Source organism: Solea solea, chromosome 8 (assembly GCF_958295425.1).
Source record: "Solea solea chromosome 8, fSolSol10.1, whole genome shotgun sequence".
NCBI classification, from domain to species: Eukaryota; Metazoa; Chordata; class Actinopteri; order Pleuronectiformes; family Soleidae; genus Solea; species Solea solea.
In genome coordinates this window covers 26,123,263-26,151,232 of record NC_081141.1, presented here as the reverse complement: position 1 = coordinate 26,151,232, position 27,970 = coordinate 26,123,263, and the positions used below count along the sequence as shown (strand labels likewise).

Sequence of the window (27,970 nt, the reverse complement as noted above, 5' to 3'; positions counted from 1 at the left end):
TGATTTACTATTGCATGTATACTGTATATTAATCTGGAGTCAAACTGGCCTCAATGAAAATAATCAAAGAAGGCACCGCCACACTCTGAGTGAACAAACCTAGAATATTCCACCTGTTCTCATGCCTCTCTAACCCATTATAGTGCTTTTAAACGGCGTAGTTGAATTACAACCATAGCTCGACTTTACCAGCAAAATATGAGAAATGCTGAAAACTCACCTTTTTAATAGGTTTGGTTCATATTTACCTATATTCTGTTGCATTTTTAGTAGTTTCTGGTGTGTTCTGTCTGTGTTGATGCATTATTTCTGTATTTATACTGATTATGATGTTTGTACGGCGAGCTTGAGCTTGAAAGGCGCCCATAAATGAAAAGTATTGTTAATAATACTTTAAATTTCTCGAGTACGAGGAACAGAGGAAAACTGCTACAGGAGTCATGAGAGCGATGAGTCGTGCATAGCTCTACACAGCCACTGCAGCTCCAGCTGAAAGAGAAAAAAGCTGGCTGACTATAGGGCTACCAACAAAACAGTGGAAGCAAACGCAGTGACAACAACGCACACGCTGCCAGAAAGAAGAAAAAGCAACTGAAAACGCTATGTCGTCAAACATGATCTCCTTAAATATACACATTCAAGCCAACATTCCCGTACAGAGAAATGGACGGCAGTGAAGCTCATACCTTTTTCACATCTCTAACAAGGTGGTACAGCGTGTTGGATGGTCCGTGTCTCTGTTGGAGGACAAAATCACAAAACACATTTGAATATCATTATCAAGACTCTAGTACTGTAGGTGGACTTTTTATTTATTTTTTTTCTCTCCCTGCACAGTTTTGATTTGCATGTGAAATCTTTCTTTTTGCTCCGCGAGATCAAACAAAGAGGCACAGATGTTGGGACGAGGCCTACACGCTGCATACAAATCAATCTTGTGTAACCGTGGAACTCGTTTGACCCCCCGGCATCATTACCACACAGAAGACGTGGGTTTGGATTCGCCGGGCTTCAGTGTTTGTGCTGATAAACCTGAACAAAGACAATTTACAACAAAGACATTCACGTCGCAAGTTCTTCAGCTCGAGGGAGGTGGAAAAGTTTGTCTATTGTTAAAGGATGGACAAGAAAAGACTGGATTGGACTCTCTGCTTGTCTCTATGTGTCCCTGTGATGGACTGGTTGGAGATGAGTGAAATCACATGACGAGAGGAGGAGTTTTATGAGGACTGACTGACCGAGGAAAACCAAATATTACTACAATCATAGCAAATAAACATGACCATGTATCAGCAGCTACTGGAACTCTTTATTTACATCGCAGGTGGCACTCTGGAGCTCCCTCTAGTGGTACTTGAAGCTCACACTTCTTCTTTTCTCATGGTTTTCTTCCATATACAGACACACACATGCAGTCAGACACGTTAAAATCATCCTTTTCTTCCGATGGTGTGTTTGTGCAGACGGCATAGAAGAGCGATTTAGAGAGTTTTTAGATTTTTCATTCACTTCACAACCAGTTTTCATGTGTTTCTTACGCCGCTCTCACACCAAGTGTGAATCTTCGCATCATGTGATTCACTTTATTCCGAACTTTTTCCTCTTTTTTTAACGCTTTTTTTAGATGTCTTGGAGCTCTGGACGTGAACACACAGAGATGATAAGTTTGACCTCCTTCATGAACCAACAGAGTCTGGCTGGCGTGACATTAGTCCGATAATCTGAACGCTGATTGTTTTTTTTAGGTCATTGTACGAGGCCGAGTTTTCGCCCAAAAGAAATTTAATAAATGGAGCAAATGATGGAAAAACTATTAGTTCACGTCTGTGCATTGATTTTGTATTCGATTGTGAAGCAAACGTTCAATCAACACTGTATTTAGAGCGTCAACATCCCTGGTGTTTTGCAACCAACAAAGGTGACAACAACTGTTATTACCGTGTTATAGAGCTCCTCCAGTCTGGAAAGTGTGAGGAAACGGTGCATACTGACGCCATTTTCTATCAGGAGCTTTACAAAGTCCACCCGGTCCAGAACTAAGGCATCGAGCATCGCCTGCTCCAGGGAACCCACCTGAGACACGCGGAGCAGAGACACAGATTGTGATGACAACACGACGTGCAATGTCAGATAGATCAGGTGTTTCTTCTGCAGCGTGGGATATTATTTTTCTTCTTACCGGCCACTGCTGTCCATAGATGAAGATCTGACTGCGAGCAATGTCCACTCTGTTCCACGCCAGCGCTAAACTCAGCTGGTCAGGAGCAGAAGCATTGGCACCTGAGAGAAAGAGAGAGAGAGAGAGAGAGAGAGAGGGGAAGTATGAACGTTATATATTACATATATACAGTCTTTCACGTGGATTTCTAAACTTACAGGCCACGCCCCGGAAAAACAAGTAGTCTAAACAATATAAACAAAAAGGACAACAGAAATCTGCGTCTGTTTCTGTTCCAAATGTGGAAACTGCTGCCGCTTTCTGCGCCGCATCGTCCGTCTCTCAGGATATACGTCAATGAAATCCTATCTGAGCGACTGAGACATTCAGATTGAATTGGGCTGCAGTCTAAACAAGGCCTTATTGTCAGTGTGAGATGGTGTCTTAGAGTTAAAAGTAGGGCTGCACTGATGCTCATATGAGAACCATGGTACTAGGAGCATACTCTCAAAACTACTCTGACACAGCAGTGGTAAAACTCATCATTCAGTCTTTGTGATTGTGATTGTTTGTCATCCTAACCCTCTCATCCCGTCGTCTCCCTCCCTCCCTCTTTTTTTAAGAGCTGCACAGTTTTGTTTCCCTTGTTTTTTTGTCTGAACATTCTCCACAAGAACAGAGAAATTTGTTTTCTGAAAAGAATAATGACGTCATCATCGTCTGGGCAGAACTTGTTAAACTTGTGTGGTGTTCGACAACTATAGTGTGATTGGTTCAATGCGGAAATGTTGTCATTCCCTATGAGGAGTTCTTCTGCGCTCGAGTTTCCCGTGAAGTAACTCACTTTGTTCTTGTTCTTGTCACCTCGAGAAAGAAGAACAAATTCCTCTGTTCTTGCAGAGTACGTCCAGGCTTCGAGTCCTGTTTTTTTTTTTTTTTTTTACCCAGCCTTGCTGTCGGTTTTTATTTTTCCCTTCAGTGTGTGGACCGACCTTCTTGTGCTACTATTTTGGATTATTAAAGACTCTTTTGTTTGAACTTCCTGACTGTGGCTGTGTGTCTGCGTTTTCGTGGGTTCCAATCCTGCCTCGCGGCCGCTTTGTTGATTGTCTGTAAACTGTCTTAGGCCAAAGGCGCTCGCTCACGCTGCTGCTGCAGCTTAGAAAATTGAACATTTCTCAACATTTGCCACCACACGCAATGTTTTTGCAGTTTTAGCTCAGGTATTTGTGTTTTATATCTGTGTATATTGATCATTTCTGCACCTCACTCCCTTCCATCACTCCTCTTCCTCACATCTTTTCTTCATGATTGTTTTAATACATAATAACCAGCCATATCTCAGCTGAGATGGTTGTTGAGTTGCATTGCTTTGTATGAAAAGTGTTATATAAATAAAGTTAGATAGAGTGGTTGATATGCTTCATAAGTAATCAGCAGTTCCAGGGAAATGGCATTAAATGAACTGGACTAAGTGAGTTTATTGGTTTAAAAGCTCCAGATTCAAACCACTTACTGAGCAAACACGTGTAGAAGCGCCATTTTTACCATTTTGGTTGCAGTTTAACGACTGCTCTTTGTCTCCCTCTTCCTCTACCAGTGGTACTGCAGCCTCACAGCAGGGGAAACTCCTTCTCTTCTTCTTCTCTACTCATGTCCTCATCTTTAGGAATTTTAAATAAAGTATTTGTTAACTAGCTCGAGCTATGTTTTTTTAGGGACACCTAAAGAGAAACTGTTTTCAGTCTTTATTTTATAATGATTTACTCCACATTTGTAATTCTTTCCACTGTTTTGTAACATAAATAATGCGTAATGAAGAAAAACTCTTTAAATATTAAGCTCCTCACCAGGAGGAGTTTAACAAAATACAGTAGTTTATCACAGCCTTTGGAGAAATCCCTTGTTATTATGAGGTGTATAATAATAATAATGATAATAATAATAATAATAATAATAATGACAATCCCTTTGCGTGTAGACATGAGTAATTATCTTAATAAGCACCACGGCAGAATCGCTGCTTCTCTGAGCTCCGGTTTTGACTCTCAGGCAGCCGTAAGCGGCATTAATGGAGATTAATAGTGCGAGTTGAGACGCAGAGTCCTGCTAATAACACGCCGAGCTCAATAAACGGAGCTTAAATAAAGATACAGTACAGTGTATATTAAAAGGCAGGTCGGCCCCGCTCTATTAAAGGCCTGGGGCTTCACTCTGGGACGTCGGACTGCGGCCGGCTTGACTTTATGGACTCACTCTCAAGGATATCGACTACGTCTGACAGCAAATCATCAATTACTTCAAACTCCCCCTCCGTCACGCCACGTGGGTCCGACTGCAGTTTCCTCTCAGCGCCGTCTGTTCATGCTTTCTTCGCACTATCAGTCCTTTAATATTGTTTCTCTCTTTGCCGCTCTGGCTCTGTTCTGCCCTCGCTGCGGTGCTTATTCCTGACCGTTTGCGCTGTGCTTTGTTGAAGCTTAAGGTTAATATAGTTCATTTCGAGAAGAACGCGTTTAATCCAGTGTCTGAAAATGCTCTCGGGGCAGCATGTGACTGATTTCATTTTTAACACTAAAAGCCTTATTTTTTTTTCACTCAGCCACAGAATGAGACTTGCATGTCAAATATTAAAGTGCTCCTCTCACTCTTTCACGTTTTCACGTTATTTAAAAACAGGTGAAATGAAAAGACGGGAAAACGTGACTGACATGTGCGCAGATAAAGATGAGGGAGGGGGGGGGATGGGGGGGTTGGAGGAATCATGTGTTCATGCTGGGACACATAAATTATGTAAAACACACTTATCTTCACTCTCTAAATTGTCTAGGTTGCTCTCCTCCTCTGTCTCTGCGGAATGAAATGTTTCTCTGAGGAACAATTACGGTGATACTCAATCATATGACCTGAATTGCTAAGCAGTCCCGCGAGACTCACTGATATAATTATTTATTTATTTTATTTTATTTTTCGCACACGTGCATGAGTGTGTTTTCATGTATGTGTGTGTGACAGAGAGAGATAAAGGGAAAGTATTGTAAGACGTTTCTTAAAATCAAGGAAAGAAACAGCGGATTTTTTGTCTTTCACAAAGGATACATGTTGTGTATAAGTACCCACAATCCTTTGCACACGACAAGTAGTATTTTATTGTAAACATCATCTTTAAGAAAGTTGATGTGTAAGTTTTACTTTTTGTGTTTAAAAATACATTTCTGCGCACACTATTGAAGATGTAAAATGGAATTTTCAATGCCCATCTCTTCAAGATGCTTCATTCATTTCTTCATTTTATCTGCACAGATTTGACTACTTTACAAGAACATGTTACTATTTTACTTCATGATTCATGATTTACTGTGTTTTTATATTCCGGTTCTCGTAAAAACACGTTGTTCAACCTTGGTTGTTGACTCGATTTGACCTTTCGTACAAAGTCAAGACATAAACAATAAAATCAATGATTTCATTCATCATTTTTACATGTCATTTACCTTAAAAGCCCACCAGAAATAGCCTAGAAATTAACTGAGTGTAAATAACATTTACTGCTTATTGATTTATTGTCAATGTCTAACAATGTAGAAAAGTCAAAGGTTGTTGGGGTTATGTTGGGTCATTTTCCAGTTTTTCCAGACATAATCTCCTAAATGTTCCATTCACGCGTCACCAGAACTCTCAGAAGCCGTCGCCTCTGTAGGAAGGATCTTCCCGACGACTGAACTGAAGGATCCTTCATTTACAGAAAGACTGAGACTGTGAAACAGCGCGTGGTTGGTTAACTCTATATTCTTTGAAGACACATAAGAGCAACCGAGATCAATACAAGCTGCTGAACAACCAATCGAAAGTATAGATTCATGAGTGTGTGTGTGTGTGTGTGTGTGTGTGGCAGTGGGCGTACAGGGACCCTATGTGAGGCTGGGGGTACGGGGGTCATGGGAAACAGTGAATTGAGAAATCAGATACAGAGAAAGAACGGAGGCTTAGCTTTATTGTCTTGTCTGCAGTTGGCAAATCTAGTTACGCTTGTAAACTCAGTTTGGACTCAGTGATCTTATGGATACATGAATAGCATTAGTTTGTTTTTGTTACACCACACACTTCTACAGAATATCTTCATACACATTGCTGTGTAATACCTTGAGTTGAGGTGTGTAACTGATATTGTAATAGCATTCATGCTACTATGTTTTCATTCAAAATTAAAGAAAAGAAAGAATCTGTGTCCACACTAGCACAGCAAAAACCACGTATCATATGAGTGTGAGTGGGTATGAACGACGAATGATCGGTATAGATGCACTGTGTGAATGTGTGTGTCCTGTAGTGTACACCCCCTGGTGGTTGTGCCTGAGGGCTGCGCTGCCTCGCGTGACCTTGTGAGCGTAGTACAGATGGCAGGTGTACTGTATGTGAAGCAGAATGTATGTATGTTTAAATAAAGGCAAAGAATAATGTGCACGTCGTCTTAAAGCATCTCTGAGGGCACAAGGGCCGAGGGAGCACCGCAGTTGATGGTTCGGGCACTCGGCCAGATTATGACCTCATGTGAAATTCATTTCATAAACAAAAGTTCCATTGAAGCATAGACTTGACGTGGCACTAAAGAGGCGGCGCTCTCCATTACTCAGTGGCGACGGTGAGTGTCTTCCTGTAATTATGTGTCTCTGTCCACAGAGTTAATGAGCAGCTGTGCTCATGCTAATGGATTATTGTGCAGGTGTTGTTTTTTATAACAGGCTTTCGTGAGCGTCCTGAGCTGGAAACATGGATCTAGTGCAGCCGCGTGTATTCCACAAGACCTACAGTTTGACATGGTCATTTTAAATAAGGAACTGTTTTGACATTTTATTAAACACGCGTATGCTGCACATGATGTACAATCCGTGTGCAATTAAAGCCAGCAGCTGCTTAGATTAGGCGACACAAGGGAAGACAACTAGACTTATCTATCTAAGCACCGTGTGTAAGGATTAGTGACCTCTAATGGTGAGAAACAGGAGAATCATTCGCTCTCTTCTCCCTTTCCCAAGAGTGTTAAGCTGTGGTACACGGTACGGTACGGTTTGGAATGGTAAATCAAAGGCGGTCTGATTATCATGATCGTCATAAGAGAGTTAAACACACTTATACAAACAAACTTACAGGTCATATATTAAATATCAGCCAATACACCCTCCTTAATATGATAAAACTGGGATAAATCAAATAAATCATTGAGCCATTTTGTTTCCTTTAAGTAGTTAGTGAACCACACAAGAGACTTGAGAGGATGCAAAATGATGCACTTAAGTAAGCACTTGTTTGATCAAGACATCAAGATGCCACGTTAGATGTCGGTGTTTGTGTTTTCCTGCCCTGAAGTAAGAAAAAAAATGTTTAATGGAGTATGAAAAAAAAGCCCAGTATAGAGAACGTATGTGCTTCACATGTGCAGCGAGAAGAGAGCGCTCTCTGAAATGATATCATCTTCCTTTTATGTAACGGAACTTAAAAAAAATAAAACGCTATATCCCTAGAGGGCAGCGGTGAGATGAAAGCCACTTACTATACACTCATGCTCCAGCACACACACATAATATGCACACGCCCACCTTTGAGTAATGCGGTGAGGATGGCAAGGTCAATGTCCTGATGGCCTTCTGACCCCATCCGAAAAACTGTTATCTGAAAGAGAGAGAGAGACAGAGAGACAGAGAGAGATGCGTTAATTTAACATTAGTCAAACAGTTTGAAAGTGACTTTCCTCTGTTGTTTGTTCAGTTGTTTACGTGAATAGATCAAGGCTCATTAACAAAGTCAATCACACCCACAGGAGAGACGGGAAGAGGAGAGGTATCACTCTGACATAATAAACCGTTTCCTCTGTCCTCTCACATTCTTCAGCAGTGAACAACACAAAACTCGTTGCAGTGTTTGCCGAGAGGGCAACTGAGGAGAATGAGAGCAAGATCATGACAAGGAGGCAGATTAAAAGAAAATGAGCTCAATGTTGCTCTTCAGACCTTGGCCGTGCCTGCCATTTTTCACAGATAACACCCTGAGGTAACTATTTTACTCAGAGGCCAGTTTAGGTCTTCATTTGTGTAGCCTTTGAGCTGTAGTTTTTTATGGCTAGCGTGGGATTAACTAATGGTGCAATGGAGTAAAAGCCAAAGTCTGCTGCGAGCGATATTTATGTAAGAAATGGGGCAGCTTTTCTGGATTTCTTTCTTCTTTTTTTTTACGTCATTATATGTCAAACACAAATACACTGAGTGGTTTCCATGCGTGTGAAGGGCACCTTGTGGAAGCCGTACAGGAGAATACGTGTTGTGAATGCCTGACGAGGTATTGCTCTAATCCTTTCATCCACTCATCCATCTCCTCCCACTTCCCTGCAGCCCATCTCCCTTCTCATCTCCCCCCCTTTAAATGGCTTCATTTGGTGCAGCCCTAAGAATCTGTGGGTATCGCCGCTGCTGCTGCTGCTGCTGCTGCTGCTGTTATTCCCCCTGGGGCAATGCTGCAACGTTGCAGTCAAACCCCCTCCTCCTTTCTCCCCCGTCCCCATCCCTCTTTTCACACAAGTCAAACGCACAAAAGTAATTCAATTCTCATTGATGATTTACAGCATCTATTGTACGCGGCCATTCATCATGTGCTGCACACTGTATGCAGATGACACCACAACTTCTCCCTAAAGACGTAATGTTAAAGTGTCAGGCATTACAAATTCACTCGCTAATAGGGGAGCATCGATGTGTGTGTGTGTGTGCAATTATGTGTGAGTGACCTGGTCACCGGTGTAATCAAAAGTTAATTCTCCAGGTAAAATAGGAGTGCAGTGGAACGTGAAGGTAGCAGTTGAGGTCTTTATATGCGGGAGCAACCAATGAGCTGTTGGTGCACTGTGTAATTTCATGCGCTTGCCTGAGTGTCGTCATAGTGTGTGGATGTGTGTGTGTGTGTGTGTGTGTACGTGTGTGAAAATGGAATTTTTTTTAAAAGGCGTGGCTGGCAGCAAAATTAGTATTTGCTGGAATGCATCTTTGCGTCCACGCTAATAGATGTTAACAACACATCCGGGGAGAGATCTGATGAACACACTTTAATACTGTGACCTAACCAAGCATGAGTGTTTGCTCCAGAAAGTGTGTTCCAATATTAATGAGGCTATTTTTTCTCAGGTGTGAGCCTGCAGCAATCTAAAAGTTCAAAACACAGTGAGGGGTAAAAAAACCTGAAACAGCACGCCATCACGGTATTATGCTTGGTGACACATTACAAATACAATGTTTGCCTACATTCATTCACTCAGGCAGCAGCAGCAGCAGCAGCAGCAGCTCTGCCTGTCTTTGTAAAGCTTCATCACAGATACTGACACATAAACGCTGCTGCACAGAGCAGGTGGAGAGGAAAAATGAACTTGAGTGCAAACAAATGCTTCTCAGAACTAGAGATGGACGAGTGTCAAACCCCCGCGTTAAAGTTTTTAAATGCACTGCTCATAATAAAAAAAGCCCTGGTGAAAGCTGCTGCTGCAGCAGCAGAGACTTAAGTAAAGGAGGGTGAACTCAGTGTGTCATACATAGGAAACCAGCACTTTCATGGAGGCATCCTGGTGTATTTTAATGCAAATGTCGCTTTCACCGCCAAGAGCTGTCAAAGAGGAAATGCTCTCCCTGGTTCAGCTGTGGTGTAAAAGTGTAAATCCTATCTCTTACTTAGTCCAATTCATGCAAAATGGGAGCAAAAACAAAAACAGTTGCATTTATATTTTTGTTGTGTAAATAAAAATGTAAACCTACAGTGACTGTAATATTTAGACCATAGTTACACACAGAGTAAAGCTAAAACATGAGTGATAACATTGTATCATGGCAAAGGTATCATGATATCAAAATGGCATAAGTATTGTGATAATATTGTATCATATCATAGCATAAGTATCGTGATAATATTGTATCATATCATAGCATAAGTATCGTGATAATATTGTATCATAGCATAAGTATCGTGATAATATTGTATCATAGCATAAGTATTGTGATAATATTGTATCATATCATAGCATAAGTATCGTGATAATATTGTATCATAGCATAAGTATTGTGATAATATTGTATCATAGCATAAGTATTGTGATAATATTGTATCATATCATAGCATAAGTATCGTGATAATATTGTATCATAGCATAAGTATTGTGATAATATTTTATCATGGCATAAGTATCATGATAATATTGTATTATGGCATTAGTATCGTGATAATATCGTATCATGGCATAAGTACCGTGATAATATTGTATCATGGCATAAGTATTGTGATAATATTGTATTATGGCGTAAGTATCGCGATAATATCATAGCATAAGTATTGTGATAATATTGTATTATGGCATAAGTATCGTGATAATATCGTATCATGGCATAAGTACCGTGATAATATTGTATCATGGCATAAGTATCGTGATAATATTGCATCATGACATAAGTATTGTGATAATATCCTATCATAGCATAAGTATCGTGATAATGTTGTATCATAGCATAAGTATCGTGATAATATTGCATCATGGCATAAGTATTGTGATAATATCCTATCATAGCATAAGTATCGTGATAATGTTGTATCATGGCATAAGTATTGTGATATAATCATGGCATACATATTGTAAAAATATCGTATCATGACATAAATATCGTGATAATATATTATCATGGCATAGGTATCGCAATAATATTGTATTATGGCATATGTATTTGTATCATGGCATACTGTAGGTATCGCAATTTTGTATTATGGCATAGGTATCGCAATTTTGTATCATGACCTGCTGTGGTGTTTCTCATCCCAATACACAGAATTATTCCAAAATTGGGATCTTGTCACTCCATCCAGGGTAAGAAAAAGAGAGTGAGAGAAAGAAAGAGCAGCTATCAATAATTTGAAAGGGCGCCCTCATGTGTGAGCCTTTAGTTAGCATTAGAGGGAAGATTCCCTAAAGATGAACGATGGCGTGACAAGGGAAAGATGATTAAAGAAGTTGTTCCTCTGTCTTCTGGCCTCTTCACCTTTACCTCCACTCTTTTCCGTCTTCAATCCATCATCTCTCTCTACCCCCTCTCCCCCCACTCCAACCACTAATCTACAGCAACCTCTCACTGACACGCTCCCCACCGCCATCTTTGTGTGTTTTTTTCTCTCTGTACCTCTGCCTCGACAGCTTCCCTTCATTCAAGCAGCACCCTCAAGGTGACCCTATGGATATGCAGCACCTGGTATCACAGCGGGTCCACGATGCAGCGGCTGAAGGATGATTTATACGCAGACGCTCGACACTTTTGATAAATCTGGCTTGACAAAACTTAACGAGTAATTTATGCTCCGGTGAAAGGTTTCAGTTGTCCTCGTGTATCCTCACACACACCTCCAGTCGGCTCTTTCAGGTGTCACTTTTCATGATGTCATCCTGATCAACACTGTCTGTATCCACACCTGTGCTGCTGCTTTTTCTGCGTTTTGATGATGGATGGATTTGATTAAGTTATTGATATAATTGAAGAGGATGAGATTTTTCAATTTAATTTTACTGAGAAAACACAGGGAGGGCAAGGAACGTAGGTGGGATATGTATGATTGTATAATTTCCTGACTGTATCTTGGAGAGATCATGAGTTTTGTGGACCTTTGAACATATAGTATAGAACATACAGTATATATATAGATTATATATAGATTAATGTCCCCAGTTTTGAGTCCTGGTTCAGCCTGTGTGCTTTGCATGTTTTCTCCTGGAACTTCTGTTTCCCCTCACTGTCCAAAAACAGGCAGAGGTTAATTGGACACTAAATTGACCGAGTGATAGTGAATGGTTGTTGGTCTCTGTGTTTACTCTGCCATAGATTGGAGACCTTTTTGCAGAGTGTACCCCGCCTTTCGCCCCAGTGTCAGCTGTGATTGGCTCCAGCCCCGTGTGACCCTCATGTGGAGGATAAAGTGGTGCAGAATGAGGAGAATGTGTTTCTGTATCGATCCGTTCTTTATTGTCTTGATTGAAACACTGCGTGTGTCCTGCTCTTTGTGTGTTTTGCCGTGGACTCTGCGACTAACCTTTCATTTCTGACTGGACAGTGGAACTGTGATGTTGACCGACATGGACATGTTCCTATTTTCTTTTTGCAGGCTGGCTGTAAGGCTGTGACTACTGATTATTTTCATCACTGATCGATTTCTCAAAATTATGATTAAATGTAGCTTTGTCCACAAACCAGCTTTAATGATTTCAATAATGCAGCACCCGTTCCATAAATATCTGTTTTGTGAGGGTACAGAGGCGGCTCTTTTAGCGAAATATCTGTCGCATTTCTACCAATATCTCTTGCATTTCTTATCCAAACACCACCAAAGTCAGCGCTGCACACCCTAATGTCCTTAGTACGTCACCCGCCAAGTCTGAAGCCTGTCAAGTGACTCGTTGGACAGTTATTCAACAAAGTACAGATACGTGAATTTTGTACAGTAATAAAGTATCTGTACTGATGGTGTCGAGGACACAGTAAAAGATGTTGCATAAGTGCCACATTTTTCCACCATTCATTTCTGTCCCTCAACACGTTAAAAGTGTCGTGCGACGGAGCGTAAATCAGGTTTGAGTACAAGAAAAAAAAAAAAAAAAACTCTACGACAATGCGAGGTTGCTAATTTAATTACACTGGTCCAACAAAGAGGCAGCAGTGAGTGTAAGAGGGTGAACGACCAGCTCCTTCTCCTTCGATTCATCATCGACTTCAAGGTGCTCTTGAATAGATGATGTACGTAAACAAATTTAGTTAAATGGTCTTTTGATTTTTTTTTAAATTCACCCATGAAATGAAAACTATGGCAGGAGGAGGTGGATCTGATGATTATATATGATGATCGAAAACAAAAAAACACATCCATGGAGACGCTGACATTTTATGACATTTATGTTTTGCCGACTCAGATACTGCGCTACCTTTGTCTGCGTCTGTTTCTGTAGTGATGCATTTGAAAAATGATACAGCATGAGCTGGTTCATGAGGAGAAAGAGGTGACAAAAAACAACGCCTATCTCATAGTGTAGAACTTTTGTATGTATAGTCAAGTAATCTTTAAAATGTGATATTGAAGTTGGTACAATTCCATACGTCGGTATCTCATAAGGTTCCAGAACAAAGTTATGAATATACAAAATCTGACAAACAATCTGATAAAAGGAGCAAAGTATGAAAATAAGGGAGTGTGATGAAAGTCCACGGTGAAATTATTTTCATTTTGGCACAATTTGAAGATAACCTGACAGAATTGCTGTTTTTCATTATCCAAGAAAGAGCTGGGTCAGCTCTATAGAGGACCACTTTTTGGTACGCTATATTTTATTGCAATAGCCCACAATGGACAAACTTAAGATCTTTTGAGATTTAATGCTAATTGAAGGCTAGATATGTTCTCCAACACACATGGAAGGGAAGGATGAGGCCTGAAGCTAATTTTTTCCCAGTGGTACCCATGGTACTATAACAGAAAAATACTCATGGGACCCAAAAAGCAATTTTCCCATAGACCACAATAGTAAAAGAGACGCCTGTAAAACCCGTCAAAAATCCTTCCCAGAACTTTTTATTTTCCCGCATGAAGTCACAGCTGCATACGAATTATGGGACGGATCATTCACATAGCTAAGAGGCAAGATGGGAGTGACGCGACTGCGCAAATTATTTGGGCCGCATAACCCGAAAATAGACCTGGCGGTCAGAAACTTTCTAGGGCGTATGGGCTCGGTGCACAGCTTCGAAGGAGGCGCTCTATCCAGTTCTAATAATACATCCATGGATATTCAGCTGCAATATGCAACGTCACCTATAGATGTTGCTAAATTTTACACACTGCACCTTTAAATTCAAAACTGTGGCCAGTGTGGAATAATGATCTTCAATAAAATGTATCTTTAAAAAAAGGTTACTTCTCAGTGATTTTGATTGTGATTGTGATATGATTTTTTTGGGGTACATTACGAATAAACAACAGTTGCTTTAAACATCTTTAACTGCTAAAAATAATGTCTCTGCTTTGACTGTGCCACTCCACGGGTCAAAATACAAGAGACAGAGACACTCACTCGTGTCTGTCACAATGAATTTCTGTTGACAAGAAAACAGGGGAGAAGGAAAGAGCGGGAAATTAGCGGAGAGGGGAGAGGAGCGGAGGCAGGGACAGGGAGGATAGATTTGAGACAGCATGAAAGAAGACTGCAGAGGAAGACAGAGGGAGGGAGGCAGATTTGCTGCTGACAAATTGAAGAGGGATGAAAAGAAATGAAAAGGGAAGAGGCAAAGCTATCTTTCTTAGGATGACAGCGCTCCGTTGGAGGTTCCCACAACTTCAGAGAGCGGCTAAGCTACGTGCTCAGAGGGATCAGGAAACCACTCGCCACGCTGCGGTGAGCGAAGCTGATTAGAAAACATTCATCTTCATTTAACAGGCAAACACCGCGCCGGGGCTGCTACGTGCGGTGTTGTGGTGACGTCTACTGTAGTGAGTATACCGTCATCCTCGACCTTCACCACTGAAAACGTGTTAGCAAGAGGTCATGACAACAGTAAAATATCATCTGCTGTGGCAAAAAATGATATTCATTACACATAAACTCAAGCTGTTACAGTAATATCAGCTCATGTCTGAGGGGCTAATGTTAGCACCAGGCTAACATCTTGTAGCCCCAGTTTTCTGAGGACACATTGTCCTCTAAAGTGGTCGTAGATTTACAGCCAGGCCATGGAAAACACTCAGTGTCATTTGCTTCTCTTTCATTTCACCTTTCCCTTCATTCTGTGCTTATAATGGTGACGCATTAGCATGCATTGCTAGTAAAGTGCTACGGTCAAGCATGTCGAGTCCAGGTCACCATAGACCCCCCCATCACATCACTCAAGGGTTGCCAGACCATTAGTACAATAACCTTAAAAAACCAGATGATGAATTTTATGATATGCAATTCATTTTTGTAATGAAAATGAATGAAGTCTCCACCTCTCATTTACAAAAACTACACGTCATTTTTGTCTTTCGTGACGGTCACCATGGAGCACGTCATAGAAGAAGCAGGAAAAACATGGTAGACTTCCTGTCAGGAGGTCGTAGAGCGTCCCACATGCCAATTTTTCCTGTTCTTCAGTTATGTTACACGACACATCTGTCCATCATTCCCAATGTTCATAATCTCATAAAGCTCACCACTACACCAACAGAAGCCGATCATCAAGCCACGACCTAATGTTCCTGTAAAAACAGCCTGTTACAGATCTGCAGATCATCCTGGGTTTGTGACAATTGTCAATAAAGATTTGTATGAACACTCCCAGGCAACTAGCAATGATGCTAACAAGGCAGAGGCACATTCCCTAATTGATGTTTCTGTTTTACAGAAATAATTAGCACTTCATAGTTTGGCTTACTTGACTTACTTGAAGCTCTTACTTACTTCTAGCTCTTATTTGTACCCAAATGTTTGCTTTGGATAAAAGCGCCTGCTAAATTACATGTAATGTAATGTAATGTAAATAATTGGTAAACTGACTACTTTTAATCTTGTTAACTTGATGTGCTCTGATTACTTTATAGCTTGTTTTTTCTTCCTTGTGCAGTTGATTCCATCAATAAACTGAACTTCCTACGTTATGACTACTTCATGCTAACTAAGTGAGTCGTGGTTCTGCTTTGGCCTACCAATATTTCTGATGTGTCATCCCACTGTCCACTACATGACAAACAACGACCAACAACAGCTGAAATTTAGCCAAAAACAGGTTAGAATTGTAGTTAATGGCCAGCTTCAGACGTGTATCCGCTCTAAAATGGACCATAAACCACTAGTGTTCAGTTTGTCGAGACAAAAAAGAAAGAATTCATGAAATGTTAAACAGATAAACTGCTCCTGCTTTGTGGCTCAAAGTCTTCACTCTCCTATTTTCATATTTGTTCTTCAACCAAACTGTGTTTTCGTACTCGACGACAATTTCTTATCTCGTTTTCCTCCTCCCTCCTCTTCCTCCATACACTTAGTTCCTCTTGCCAGGGAGGAGGAGGAATATTGTGGGCTGGTATAGTTTCTCCTACATATTTTACCCAAATGAAACATATAAGGACTACACTACACTAAATAATTCACAGCGTGCTGGGAGATACCAGAACAGAGGAAGTGTGAGGCAGCGGGAGGGAGGAAGAGACACTTCTCCTTTTTAATTAGACCTTCAACAAAAGTTCAATGTACATGACAACAGGGCATTAATGCACAGAGTCCAACACGGAGTCTGCTCACTCTCTACCTGTTTGACATTCACGGAACGTACCACCTTTGTGTCAAAAAGATAAAAGATAAGCCGTGAACATGCACGAGAGAGATAATTAGCCTCATCATCCAGACAAATGGATACAAACGCTTTCATCTCGCATTCCCTTTCATTGCACTTATATACCTCATCATCGACAGCATATACTTTAAATATGTTGCCCTTCTGTTTAACTCAAGAGCTGGCACATTATTCATTCATTAACTATGTAATTAACCACCACCAACACCCTCATCCACCTCCTCCTCCTCCTCCTCCTTTGACTGAATACATTATGTTACGTTAATTGTTTTGAGCAGATATTGCAAAGAGCTGCACTTCTATGCTTTTACAATTTACTGTCTAACCAGGTTTATATGGAGTGCTATCTTGAGGATGGGACCTCGTGAAATGAAATTAAAATGAAACCAGGACAGTCATGAGCCTTAAATACACCTGTTAAAGCAAAAATAAATCACACATGTAAAGTTAAGGTTATTCTGTGCATATTAAAGGGATAGTTCAGTTTACCTGAAGTGTACTTGTATGAGGTATTGATATATTATCACCTTTTTTTCTCTATCTATCTTGGATCCTTCTAACTCTAAAGTATATTACCTTTCTCATTTAAGAGTTTCTCACTCTCTTGCACCAAGAAAATAGACGTTTTTGGCTCATGTTGACACGAGAGCTGCTGCTCGACTGCTGCCACGTTTGGTACGTTTGTATCCCTGAAGGCCAAACTTAGACGATTACAGATTAGAAACTCAATGATGTAAAATCAGTGATTTTCTCTATGGAGTTTGGTGCAGAAGAATGAGTTTCCATTGGTGAGATAAAAGTGGCCAAAGTTCTAGGAAACTGTGGATTTAAGCAGGTGTATAGTTTTTTTATTGCATGACCCTTTTTAAAATGTCTTAAACCGGTTTTATCTTCTGTCCTCACAGTGAGCGTGAGTGTCCAGCTTCCATATGAGTCCACGGGAAAGGTGGTACTTAGCGATAGTGCACTGAAGTCAGTGTTGATAATATATCAGCACCTCATAAGACGTACAAAAAAAGAACCATCCATTTAAGGATTTATAGCCTATATAAAACCTACACAGAGCGGAGTATAGAGCTCTGGTAGCTGACGTCACACATACCTGGCAATATGACAAGATGGTGAATAGACGTTGTGGCACCAGGATGCCGGAACAGTCAGACTACAAACTAATTTAAGAGCGTTTCACTGGATTACCAAAGATCCAGAGGACGGTAAAGTGGATCACTGCTATAAAACACACTCAAAGTGAGCGTTCTGTAGAAGACACAGCGAAGAGAACCCACAGACAACAGATCCTGCTTCGTCGAGTGATGACGTCATATCACGTTCTGTCGTTTAATTACAAGGCTGTTTGCTTTGCTGATTGTTGCATTTTTACTTCTTACTGATGATGTAAAGACTTACTGTTATTGGCATCATTCTCCTTGTATGTTAAGTTAACTGCCAGCCGAGAATCTAGCTATAAGCTCCGATATCTTGTTCATTTTACGTGCTTTTATTGTGATGTGTAAGCGTTCTCTGGAGTAAAATGATGGGGGAAAGTTTATCAGACTTGAAGATGTAATGCTGCCGGTGTGTTTCCATACTTTTAAAAAGCACACCCATCGGTGTTATAAAGATTAAATTTTATTCAGGTTCTGTGATATTGTTCAATCTCTGTGGATTTAAAGTGCGCAGTGAACTCTTAACCCTTTAACACCAAAACCTCAAAATGCTTTTGCTTATAAAAAAAAAAACACACTGTAAGTGTACATGAAAACCAGAATAAATTTGAAATGTTGCACAAATGTGTCGTCTGCGATACGGTACTGTTCGTTTTTCAGGAGCTTTGCCTGCGAACTGGGAGCAAATTGAGTCATGTGACGCTCCAGAGCTCCAAAGCGAACAAAGCAGAGGCAACAGGAAACGACGACGACACAGTGTTTTCACGGATAAACCAACACGGTCAAAATGAGGCGATAAACCATGCTTTTCTTTGGTCTAAACATCCTCCTGTTTCTTTCCACTTGCCTTGTAAAGCAAACACACAAAGACACACACACACACACACACACACACCATCTCCTTCCTTCATACAATACTCCGGCAAGCCACGTTTAATCCTCCTCCTACTACTCCTGGGTTTTCCTCACTGCAGAGCACAGAAGCACAGGCGCACTGGCACAGGGACAAACACACACTCTCATTGTCTCTCTCATTGTTGTCCCGCACAGACTGACTCACAGAGCGAGGACAAACATGAGTGAACGGGTCCACATGTGTTCTCTAACCTGCTTTCACAAATCACAGCCTGACCTTGAAGTCCACATGGGCCTGACACTACTTGCCTGCAGGACACAAGCTGAAACACAGGTTTTTTAGAAGCGATATTTAACTGTAGAGCATGTACTTTAGTTTCATTGTATCAGTTTGTTAAATATGGGGGGGGAATAAAACAACCAAGCAGACTCATGTTAAGCCCAGTTAGTCTTAATATTGATTTACACATTTCTCTCACTAATCTTTAAAGCACTTTATTATCTTGTACCAGACTGTTAGTCTGACAAGTTTCCAGTGGAAAACGCCTCCAGGCACAAATCTTTAAGCTCTTTTCAGAATGCAGGACAAACACTTTCTTTTCTTTTTCTTTCTTTGTGGCAGTTTTCAATGTAAAATGACTAAAAAAGTATATTTTACAGTCATTATTTAATAAAATAATGCATTTCTGTTTCTGCTTGCAGGTAAATGACCGTGGTTTCATGTACACGTCTGTGTCAGCTTAATGTTCCTGTTCCTTGAGTGTATAAATCAATCAAAGCTTTACATAGATTTACATGTGTGTTGTCTGTCCGGTAAAGTGCACAATTTAACACTTTGTCGCTTATGTTTTATATGAAATTTTTCTTGTTCTATACAGAACTTTACCCGCTTATACATAAGCATGCTGGTTCAAATACGGTACAAGTCAAACGGCTGTGGTGCCCTTGAGCAAAGTACCCACCCCCCCCCCCCCCCATTTCTACCTTGGTGCAGATAAGTGCTGCTCTACTGGTGCGTAAAAAAAGTAATGGGTTTAATTTAATGCAGAGGTCAAATCCACTATCACTAATTGTTGTGTGTGCAAATAAAACTCATTCTCATTCTAATTCTAAAAAAAACGACAGATAAACCCGTGTCGATGAAAACATAACCTCCACGGCAGAGATAATGACCACTATTAGGGTGGGATTGAAGGATTTTGAACATCCACTGGTTCTCCTGGAAGGCTTGAGAGGACAAAACATGACCACACTTACTCCAGCTTTATCACGTGTTCTTCCTAAGGGAACACACATCTCTCGGGCTAACCTTGACCATGCTCCACAGTTTAACAGATAAACCGGTGAACCAACAGATAAAAGAGACATTAAGTTCATCGTCTTCTTCGTCGCTGCTCCAAGGTATCTTTAAGATTCTGGACGTGCTCTTCTTTATGTTCACTACTGTGTCTGCAGTCAATCATCATTTCTGTCGTAGATAAAGACACAGTCTGTAATTTTCTGAGCGAGAGCGGAAGGAAACCCCCACGCGATGTCCATCAGCCTGATGAATAGGAATCAGGTGAAATGACCTCAGTCAGAAAAAGACAGAAACAACAGAGAAGAGAAGACACATCTTTTTCCATCTGTCTCTGTCTCTCTCCAACAACTATAATCAATTCTGGCTTCTCCTGCGCGGTGCCTGAGGTGCTGATGATTGCACTGAGAGAAAAGCCCGACTTTTGATGGAAGACATAAAAGGAGGAGGATTACATCAACTCAAGCCGTCATCAGTATTCTGTCCAATGTCTGATTATTGATGACATAGCACACACAGTACAGCATACGTGATATGATCTAATCCCACTGTTGGCTGATTTACCTGCACTCTGACACGTGTGGTCATGCAGATGCACCAGTTCTACAAGTTTACTGTTATTTTTCATTTGTACAACATCAGCACCGATGGACGAGCTACTTGGAAAAGAGTCAATATCGCACATTTCACATGATTTTCAAATAACTACGTTTATTGACGTCCGTATGACAATCGTTTCTCATTTTTAAATCACAAATGTGGGATTTTCAAAAGAAAAATGTACATTTTAAACAACAAACGTGTGTGCTTGTCAAACAAAAACCTCGTATTCTGCTAATACGCTGCTAATAGAACACAATAATAACCTGCTTTCATTCATACGGTCACTTAAATTATAGAGAAATTGTGATAAATCTTAAGGATTCAATAGTCCTCGTTTTAAAAGAGTGAAACTTACTTAGATAAGTAGACAAAATGGGGCGACCACATTTTTCACAGGAAATTAGTATGTGAGGGCCACCGTAGTTCAATGACGGAAAAAGGGAGGAGTTAACGGACATAGAAATCTGCAGTCTCACCATTAGAGGTCGCTAATTCTTACACACTGGACCCTCGAAGGTAACATTAACGCACACACATGTTCAGTATATGCTAAAATAACTGTGTATTGTGACATATGTGCGGCGGTATGACAGTGACACTCACCAGCTCCTTCTTCTTCATGCACTCCATGAGAATGATGAACAGATGCTGGGCCTGAGTGCGGCTGTAGGTGAACGTCTTCTGAATGGTCACCAGCAACTGGTCTCTTAGAGACTCATTAATTATGCTGCAGAGTGGGAGGGAGAAGACAATACAGTGTCAGAAAAATGAAAGGGGGAAATTGGAGTGAGGCGGGAGCAGCGAGGAAATTAGATTCATTTGTCAGTAAAGGAAGGTTGACTGCGACTCACTGTCTCCGAGTCCTTGGTGAGATGTGATTGTGCACATTTGCCTTCAGATAAAAACTGAATATATGAGGCTGTAAAAACTCATTTGTAGCTACTGTGTCTTATTAAAATGTAAAGGAAAACAAAGTTAATCAAGACAGAAAATGAAGTGACATTTGTGCAGCCTGTGTGAATCTGTGGTTGTTTTAGAAGAACTGAAACATTTGATTTCCACACTGGATAATATTTGTATGAGAGAAACACTTAAGCAACACGTTTTCATGAGTTACAAAAGCGTAAATTATTTGTGTTTTGCTCTTAAGGTTTAATTTTGATGACTATAACTAGAATACAAGTAAATGTATACACCAGTATTAATGCATGTACTTATTTATACACAAACAGAGTCACAAGTCACGTTTTCATTTAAGAAAACGTTTTAATGTTACTGATAAAAATGGTATTGACCGTATATTCACAATTTAAATGTTGATTCAAAGCCTGTAAAGTCTGTTGCTGTTTTGTCTTGTTGCACCGCAAAGCCAATAATGCAGCAGCTCGTAGCATTGTGACCCCAGAGGTGCCAGAAGAGTTAATCCAACAGAAGGAGCTGCAGCTGCAGCTGTGCTGTGGTTTTACAAATGCCTCATTTTACCAGATCTTAAAAACCCTCTGAAAAATGTCTTGGCAACCGGAGAAGCAAAAACAAAGTCTGCGTTGGAGAGGAGTAATGTAATGTGTAATGTGAAAAGGAAAACTGAAGACAGATGCCAATAATATTTTCTCCTGTGTTGTTCAGGCTGTTCACTGAATCATAATCCTGTTTTTTTTAATAGTGAATATTAACTTTTACATTGAAACCACAGATTCATGGTCCCATGGTTGAATATGGTGAGACTGAAGTACAGTTTGTGGATAAATCCAACATAAAACTTAATTAAAAATGAAGGTCAAGTGAACTGCTGCTCCATCCATCCATCACAATAGTGGTTGGTGTTTGCTGGACCTCAAATGTCGTGTTTTGTCCACAAAACAAAGTGATTCAATTGTATTGATTTCTTAGTTGTATTGAGCAAAGAAACCAGAAAATATTAACATTTAGAAAGCTGCACAATCAGATAAATCAAAATAGTTGACAATTCATGTAATAATTGATGAATAATCCATTATTGGTTGCAGCCCTGCTCTGTTTTAAATCAGTTATAGTATGAGTGCATACCCTCCTTCTTCAGAATACTTGTGTCCAAACGCCAGGATGTCCGAGGCTCGGCCGCTGCCGTCACACACCACCACGGGGACCGGGGGCGTGTCCCTGAGGTACTCCAGCACGATGGAGATGACATTAGGACCGCCCTCCACGATCAGAGCCACCACCGGCACACCCTGACCAATACCTGCACACAACCAGAGAGAGAGGGATGAGGCAACGGAGGGGAAATAAGGACAGAGAAGTGAAGACAGTCGAGGCGAGCTGAGGACAGAGAGAGTGACAGAAGTTATCCAGACTTCAATACAGCGGGAATATTGGATCCATAAATAGAAAATATGACACTTTCTGTCAAGATACTGTACTTATTAAAGCTAACGATTTCCCTTTTATTATTTAAAAAAAATAAAAATCTGTGTGTACGAGATAGAGAGCGAGCGAGAGAGCGTTTGTGCTGATAAATCCCCACGTTTCACACAGAGATTGCTCATCACCTGCTAATCACAGGCTATTTGGGGTAATTACGCATAATTACCAGGTGGGTGATTTCTGCATGCAGTGGGGCTGCTGCGTACGGGAGAAGGTAGTGCAGATAAGAAAGTTATTTCAAAGATCTCAAAGGGATTTTTCCAGTGTTATTCTTGTTCACCTCTTTTCCAGCTACTGGTTTTCTTTTGTACAGTGTGTGCTGTTTATTCCTCGCCACTGCAGACACTGCAGACACCGTAAACTCCTGTTAACTCTCATTCTTAACTCACGCTTTCTCTGATCCCCACCTTTAGTGATCTCAGTGTAATCCACATCCAGAATCTCATTCTGACTTTTCCTGCGATAACACTTTCATGAATAACAACAAAGTTAAGTATGATGATAATAATAATAATTATAGATTTTATTTGAAAGGCGCAAGCATTCAGAGCTCACTGTAAAAAAAAACAACAAGTGATAAAACGCATATAAAACAAGATGTACAAAAGATTAAATACAGTTATATGACTTTTTTTTACTATTTATGTGAATAGTAAAGCATGCAATATACTATAGTATATAATATAAATATAGGCTTTTTGTCATTGCATTGGATTCTGTATGCGATGCAATGATGTTGACCCCATCATTATTAATGAATGATTGTTTGTTGTCGCTGTGGCTGATTATCACAGTCACAGTGACGTTAATCCACTTTGTCCTTCAATGGGCTTCAATCAAATGAAATCATGTTTCCAGCTGATGTGATGTGTTTCCACACAGACTGCGGCCAAATGTGTTCCCTGCCGGTTATTTTGACCCCTTCTAAATTCAAAAGCTGTGTAAGTGGCCCATCACTCTCATCCCGGTCTGCATAATTCACAAAGGAAAAACATCGTCTGCCTCTCAAACACACACACACACACACACACGTGTACTTACACACACACACACACACACACGTGTACTTACACACACACACAGCTTCAGAAAACAAACCCAACACGGTTACACTTTGCCTCACACAGCCTCACATGGCCTCCGAACAAGGACAGTTACATAAGGAGAATATTTTGGGGGCCTTCGCCGACTTCAAAGCGCTGACACGTCACCGTGCCACAACACGTCACACACACACACAGACACACACACACACACACACACAGACGGATGACTTGCATTCTGTATCAGATTGTATCCATTTCTTGTGCACGTGTGTTTTTGTGATTAGCAGCGTGTGTGAACATGTGTGTGTGTGAGTTTGCAGTTGTGCCAGACAAAGCATTGATATTGATGGCTGGTGAGCTACGGAGGCCAGGGACGCCGCAGGATCTAATGATTATTGTTCCACTGAAACCCACCGAGGAGCAGATGAGGAGGGGAAAGCACAGCTGTGTCAGGGCTAATTGGGAGGAGAGAATTCCACCTGCATGATGTGCACGCACACACACACACACACACAGAGTTTGCTGCAGCTATTCTTCTAAGGACACTGCATTGATTTCCATTCATTTGGACAGTCCAAATAAAGCCTTATCCCTTTAAATTTAAAATTCTAGCTGTAAACTTTCTCAGAAATGAGGTTCTGCCACATGAGGACCAGGTTTTTGTCTCCATGAGGACTACTAGTCCTGACAAGGTACAGCTTTTTCTGTTAGGACACTGCAAACTGACCTCCATTCATTCATATCTCACCACTATCATTAACCAGAGCCTCTGAAATTTTAGTTTTGGTTCATTAGGATCAGGTTTTGGTCCCTTTGCGGACCACTGGACCTGCAAAGGGTCAGTGTTTTTACCGGAAAAGATCATAAAGAAGTATAAAACCTGTAAACACACACATGCATGCACATACTATGCGGTTCAAAACACAGGAAAATCCTATTTTTCTTCAGTGCTTTTTAAAATTATTGGACCTCATGTTAGTGTTGAGCTACTAAAGACCATTCTATGAAGTTTTTAATCATATATCAGACTTGGATTGTAGACTGCATATAGAAACATGTACAAAATTGTGCATTTTTCCTCGATGAAGTCAATCAGGAAGTAAGAATGCTGTTGAAAAACAGAAGTTTATGGGAAAGTACACCACATTTGAGTGGACACCAGTGTGATCGACAGCTGGTGAACGTCTGGTTGCAAATCTTCAACGAGGACATGGGATTTTCAAATTAAAACCAGCAAAGATGACAGCTGTTTTATTTAGATTCACACAACAATAACAGCTGGCTGCTGCCCCACGCTGTCCCTCTTCACACAGAGTAAAGCTGGATTCATGAAGAGGAGAGGAAGGACATCGTCCTCCAACCTAAAGATCAGGGGTTCAATCCCTCTTTGCAAGTCACTTAACCCCAATTTGCTGGTCTGGCTCGTGGCACGTGAAGAGATATACGTATGATTGATGTGCAATGGAAACAATTCTGCATATAGATTAGTTTTATAGAGACTAGAAATGAGCTACACTGATGACTCCTCTCCATCTTGCTCTCAGTGAACTCTGGTCTTGGTCTTAGTTAGTTTAATCTGGACTAAAACACTAATTTATGGTAATCCATCCATCCATCTTCTACAGCTTTGTCCTCCACATGAGGAATTGAGATAATGTTCTTTTTGTTTACTTTATTATAATACATAGAATGTCTGTAGGAAAGATTTGTATTTGGCTTGATGGACGTAATAATGTCCGGTCTTAAACCTCCTCTACCATCTGCTTCTCCCACTGAACTTACTGAATTATACTTTTTTAATTTAATCCTTCGGTTGGAAAGCTGAATTATTCCATCTATGCAGGAGGATTTATTCACCTGAACTCTCCCTCGATATTAAATAAGACGCACAGTACGGCGTCGTGTTACGTGACTCAGCACTTTCAGAGGAATCCTGATTGTTTTAGATGGCCGTGTAAAGCCCATCGCTGGAGAGGTAATCAGATTGTGAGAATGTGCAGAGGATGAAATTCCTCTTTCTGGAGTTCTCGAAAGTCTTTGTCGCACAATAGCGGTGATGTATTTTATTTTTAGGGTTTGTCTGTGTTTATGTTATGTTCAAAACAAAGACGTTACCGTCGTTAAACATTCGAAAACGAAAAAAGAGAAGAAGATATTTGTGTTTTTAAACAACAACTGTCTCCTCCACCATATTCTGACCCATCAGGTGCCACAATTGTATGTGTTTTATTTTATTTTACAAAGAGTAATAGCTACAATCTCCATATGTAAACATAGTATACTACAGCATGTCCCTATCAAACTATCTATATAAATTCATAAATAATACATAAATAATATAACAATTGTGTCAGTAATTGGCATTGGACGATATAAAAATTCTCCGTCACGATTATCCTGACCAAATTAATAGCGATTCATGATATAACACAAAAAATAACAATGTAACGAGATTCTAATCAGTCGTGAGGAACAATGCAGCAATCACAAGGACTGTATGTTGGTGAGCTGGACATTAGTCAATTGCGTAAAATATCGACATTTTTCTCCATTCATGATTATCACGATAATAGGAATTCACCACGATTAACTTAATGTAGGAGCTTTTTTTATGACGGTGAGCCACAGAAAGCTGGCTGTTTCCAACCAGCGTTTCACTGCTCTTATTTTTCTTATTTTTTAAACCCAAATTATTAGACCATGAACTCCAATTCTTTCCACACCACATCACATCCATGCAACCTGGAACCACACCTGTGGCAAGTGCTGTTTCCAGCCCACTGTCTCTTTCTCCGTCTTCCCTCCACCAGCCTTTAACCGTCTGGTGGCTCATGTTTATGATTTTTGACAACCCGTTCATGCTTGATCACACCTTAACCCAATTATTTCACTGAATGAGTATGGTTCTTCTTTCATATCTAGCAATTCTGATCTACTAATCCACACTCTCGTTATCAGTTCATCAATGCATCACCGCCACAGGGATCATGAAAATAAAGTTAGAGCCAGTTCAGACCTGACTAGAGCTGAAAGAATGACTCGATTAGTAATCCATTACTAATCACAACTATTTTGATGATCAAAACAAGATTTCTGATTGTTTCAGCTTCTTAAATGTGAATATGTTCTGGTTTCTTTGCTCCATATAACAAATAAATCATTAAAATGAACTGACTGATTTGAGAACATCATCATTTCCAAGTTTGACAAACACTGATCAAGATTTTCTGACATTTTATGGACCAAACAATTACTCGGTGAATCGAGAAAATAATTACGGACAGGTTAATCGATTATGAAAATAATCCTTAGTTAACTCCCACTTGGGAATGGCTAGAATTCTGTGCTACTAGGAATTGAAATTGAACTAAAAACTTAAAGCTGAATTTATCAATTTGAATGATTGCAATGATTTACAACCTGAATCTGAGAAAAACTTCATATGAAATTGAATGTTTTAGTTATAAAACTGAATTTAAACAGGAAAAAAATATAATTCAGCTCCCAAATTCATCCTCACAGTTCAATTTCATTTAAAAAAAAATGGCAAAATCAATCGAGCACAGATGGAAAGAACCCCAGCGACGTGTTTTATGGACTATTGACGCATTAAACTGTTCATTGGCTGGAGCAAAGAGCTTGGAGAGGACAGTGTGACGTCCTGTGACCAGCGGCTTAACCGTCAGGTAATAAATTCAGCCCTGACACAACATAACGTACCGTTACATTCATTCACTTCCTCTAAATCACTTTTTAAAACCCATTTTGACCTTGACTCTTTATGTTTGACAGTTTTTATCATTTTTACCACCTCTAAACCTTTATTTTTGATTGTTCTATTTCATTTTAATCCTTTATTACCATTAATATTGTACTTTAATTCCTCCTATTATTGTCTTTCATAAACCTGGTGTGTGAAAGCACTTTTAAAAACTGCATACATACAGCATGTATAAAGTTATTATTATTATTCTTATCATCATTTATCATAGTGCTTGAAAAGAAGAGGAGTATCACACCTCTTTTGTCCTTCCATGAATGGTAGTTTTGGCATCATCTCT

At 40.2% G+C, this 27,970-nt stretch overlaps 1 protein-coding gene across 12 annotated transcripts in view; it reads right to left on the bottom strand.

Moving 5' to 3' along the window:
- Window positions 1-27,970, bottom strand: part of trpm3 (transient receptor potential cation channel, subfamily M, member 3) — a 173,749-nt gene that overhangs the window by 40,771 nt on the left and 105,008 nt on the right. For all 12 annotated transcript variants that reach the window (XM_058635985.1, XM_058635989.1, XM_058635986.1 and 9 more), the window contains exons 7-12: window positions 22,507-22,681; window positions 21,064-21,187; window positions 7,756-7,828; window positions 2,180-2,280; window positions 1,939-2,073; window positions 687-737 (exon numbers count right to left, since the gene is read on the bottom strand). In XM_058635985.1, the coding sequence (XP_058491968.1) occupies window positions 687-737; window positions 1,939-2,073; window positions 2,180-2,280; window positions 7,756-7,828; window positions 21,064-21,187; window positions 22,507-22,681 (659 nt within the window). The remainder of the gene's footprint in view (window positions 1-686; window positions 738-1,938; window positions 2,074-2,179; window positions 2,281-7,755; window positions 7,829-21,063; window positions 21,188-22,506; window positions 22,682-27,970) is intronic.